Source organism: Physella acuta, unplaced genomic scaffold (assembly GCF_028476545.2).
Source record: "Physella acuta isolate Inbredline_101_S28 unplaced genomic scaffold, ASM2847654v3 ptg000997l, whole genome shotgun sequence".
NCBI classification, from domain to species: Eukaryota; Metazoa; Mollusca; class Gastropoda; family Physidae; genus Physella; species Physella acuta.
Window position 1 is genome coordinate 257161 of NW_026732514.1, and position 2840 is coordinate 260000.

Below are 2840 nucleotides of genomic sequence, written 5' to 3' on the forward strand. Positions count from 1 at the left end.
CATGATTCCCAAACCAAACCCCACACCATCCATTCCACCCCCGCCAAAATTCCACCTTCCACCTTACCAACACGACATATAAGCACACTACACCACATAGCGTAACCTAAAGCTCACCACATTAGCCCCACGATCCACACCCAGTCACTCGTCCCCACACCGACACGCTCAACATGCTAAAGTTTTCCCATATATCTATACGTCATATCAGTGGCGTAGCCAGGATCGTCTCAAGGGCGGGGGGTCCAATTTTTACCCGGGGACAAAATTTCGATTTGCACCCCCCCCCCCCCGCTCAGACTTTTGATTTGCACCCCCCTCAAACTTTCGATTTGCATCCCCCTTATACTTTATATATATATATATATATATATATATATATATATATATATATATATATATATATATATATATATATATATATATATATATATATATATATATATATACCGAGGGGTCTATGGGGGGGGGGGGTTATGACCCCCCCTGCCTACGCCACTGCGTCATATAACAGATTGATGCACATCTTTAAACAACGCCGTTTTATGGTAGTAAAATTATAATCAATACCCTGTTTAATGCATTTAGGTTTAAATTAATCCCAAGCAATGTCGCCTCTTTCATCACTGTACAAACCACACGGCTGTATGTAAGATGTGTTTTTTTTTTTTTCATGCTGATATTGCAACGAAAACCGTTACTCTGATCGTTGCATTAATCATTACCCTCACTGACATTTAACAAACATGGGTTTCTAAAATTTTGATAAATGACATCACACTCACGGGGAGTTTATAAATTTTGTGACGATGTGTGTGTGTGGTGTAGGGGGGGGGGTGGAGGTCAATAGTGCGGTCGTCAAACTTTGGAATTTAAAAAAAAGTAATGTTTAAAAACTGAATTTTAGCAGTTATTTTGCGTTTTTGAAATGGTTATAAGCTGAGTTGTGACGTCATTTTGCGGGGAATCAATCGTCAAAAAAGCGTAACATCATTTGTTGAATTCCCCCCCCCCCCCCCCCCCCCCCCCCCCCCATATTGAATACCGTGTATTTCGACAAATTAACTTTATTAACCCAGCTTGCTCCTCACTATTTTATTTATTTATTCGGTTATATCCCTTTATTTAAAGGAAGCATCTAGACATTTTTTTAGAATTATAAAATTTAAATACCTAAAAACAAGAAAAATTACTATTTGGTGTGGTGAAGACTGAAGTGTATTTTCATTTAACGGGTGGGATAGAAGAGAGTAGAAAAAAATAAATAAAAAAAAGTAAGATTTTTTTTTACACCTCCAACAAAAAACCACCTGTAAAAAAATCTAAAGGATAGATCTATAAATTTGATGCAGTAAAATAGAAATTAAAAAAAAAAGAACTCTTTTGATTTCTGTTTATTTGTAAAGTGGGTTTATTAGCAAAATTTAAATACCTTAAAACAAGAAGAATTACTATTTGGTGGGGTGAAGACTGAAGTGTATTTTTATTTAATGGGTGGGATAGAAGAGAGTAGAAAAAAAATCAACAAAAAGTAAGATTTTTTTTTTTACACCTCCAACAAAAAACCACCTGTAAAAAATCTAAAGGATATAAATTTGATGCAGTAAAATAGAAATAAAAAAAAAAGAACTCTTTAGATTTCTGTTTATTTGTAAAGTGGGTTTATTAGCAAATGTTACATGTCGGCCTATAGTATATTTGTCAAAAAAACAAAACTTAATATAAAAAATAACATTATGCACACTACTTTCAAAAGCCCAGTTCACTCTGAGCTGTCTTTAAAGGTTGTAGAGAAACAGTTTTCTAGCTGCTTCAAATCTGATGCTTGGCTCCTTGTCAGAAAACTCCTTCAGTTTGTCTATTTGAAATTCCTTACACAGTGCTATATAATCATTGACGAAGTCCTCCCCGAGTGCTCTCTTCAGTACTGTGTTTTCTCCTAAAGCTTGCAATGCTTCGTCCATCGTCTTAGCTAGTGGATTTTTTGTTTTGGCTCTTTCATCCCCGCTCATAAGAGGTCTGGTGAATAGAAAAACAATTTTTTTTTATTCTAATGTGTACTTACTACGTATCAAAAGTCATACATTTTGACAGCCCTATTACAGCAATGAATAGATTTTTATTTTTAATCCAGTTTTGAAATTCTATTAATTTAAAAGTAAGGAATGGGATGAGATAATCATGCATAGGAAGAAACTATTACTTTTTAAGACACCCATAATTCCCTAAAGCTACATTTTTATCTAATTCTTGTTGGCCATAATATTTTTTTTTTTTTTTTTTTTTGCGCTGACTATTGATACATTCTATTTCAACTCCCAATAGAAAGTGATTTATCAAAACAAACATCTCTTGTCAGGGAAAATTTCTGGTTCAGTTACAGATTATGTTATTACTGTTAGTTCTTACAGGGGAGGATAGATTTTTATTAAATTTTGTTTTTAGATTTTAGTTTAAAACTTCACTTAAGTAGTGATTACTTCATTTTAAAACTCATTTGATTAAGCATATTATTTTACTGCATCCAATTGTCTAAAAATTATTTCGACTGACCTGAATTCTACAGGAGGTGGACATTCCAACTTGTTGACAATACCATCCATTCCTGCAGCTATGAGACCAGCTATAACTAGGTATGGGTTGCTAGCTGAGGATGGAGATCTATCCTCTATATGAATATTTTTGCCTTTCGTCTTTACTCTCAACCTTGCATTCCTGTGACAAACAATTTTTAACTACGAATATGCTACAACAATAATCCAAGTGAATTACAAAACACCCATGGCTTTTTTTAATTAAAAAAGTTAAAAACAGTCTTAATAAACCTATCCAGGTTAGTT

At 34.0% G+C, this 2840-nt stretch overlaps 1 protein-coding gene across 3 annotated transcripts in view; it reads right to left on the bottom strand.

The window, feature by feature from the left end:
• Nucleotides 1-1638: 1638 nt before the first annotated feature.
• The window catches only part of LOC131954428 (glutamine synthetase), a 12629-nt gene continuing 11427 nt past the window's right edge, over nt 1639-2840 (bottom strand). For all 3 annotated transcript variants that reach the window (XM_059318096.1, XM_059318098.1, XM_059318097.1), the window contains exons 8-9: nt 2554-2715; nt 1639-2019 (exon numbers count right to left, since the gene is read on the bottom strand). In XM_059318096.1, the coding sequence (XP_059174079.1) occupies nt 1779-2019; nt 2554-2715 (403 nt within the window). In that variant the 3' untranslated portion in view covers nt 1639-1778. The remainder of the gene's footprint in view (nt 2020-2553; nt 2716-2840) is intronic.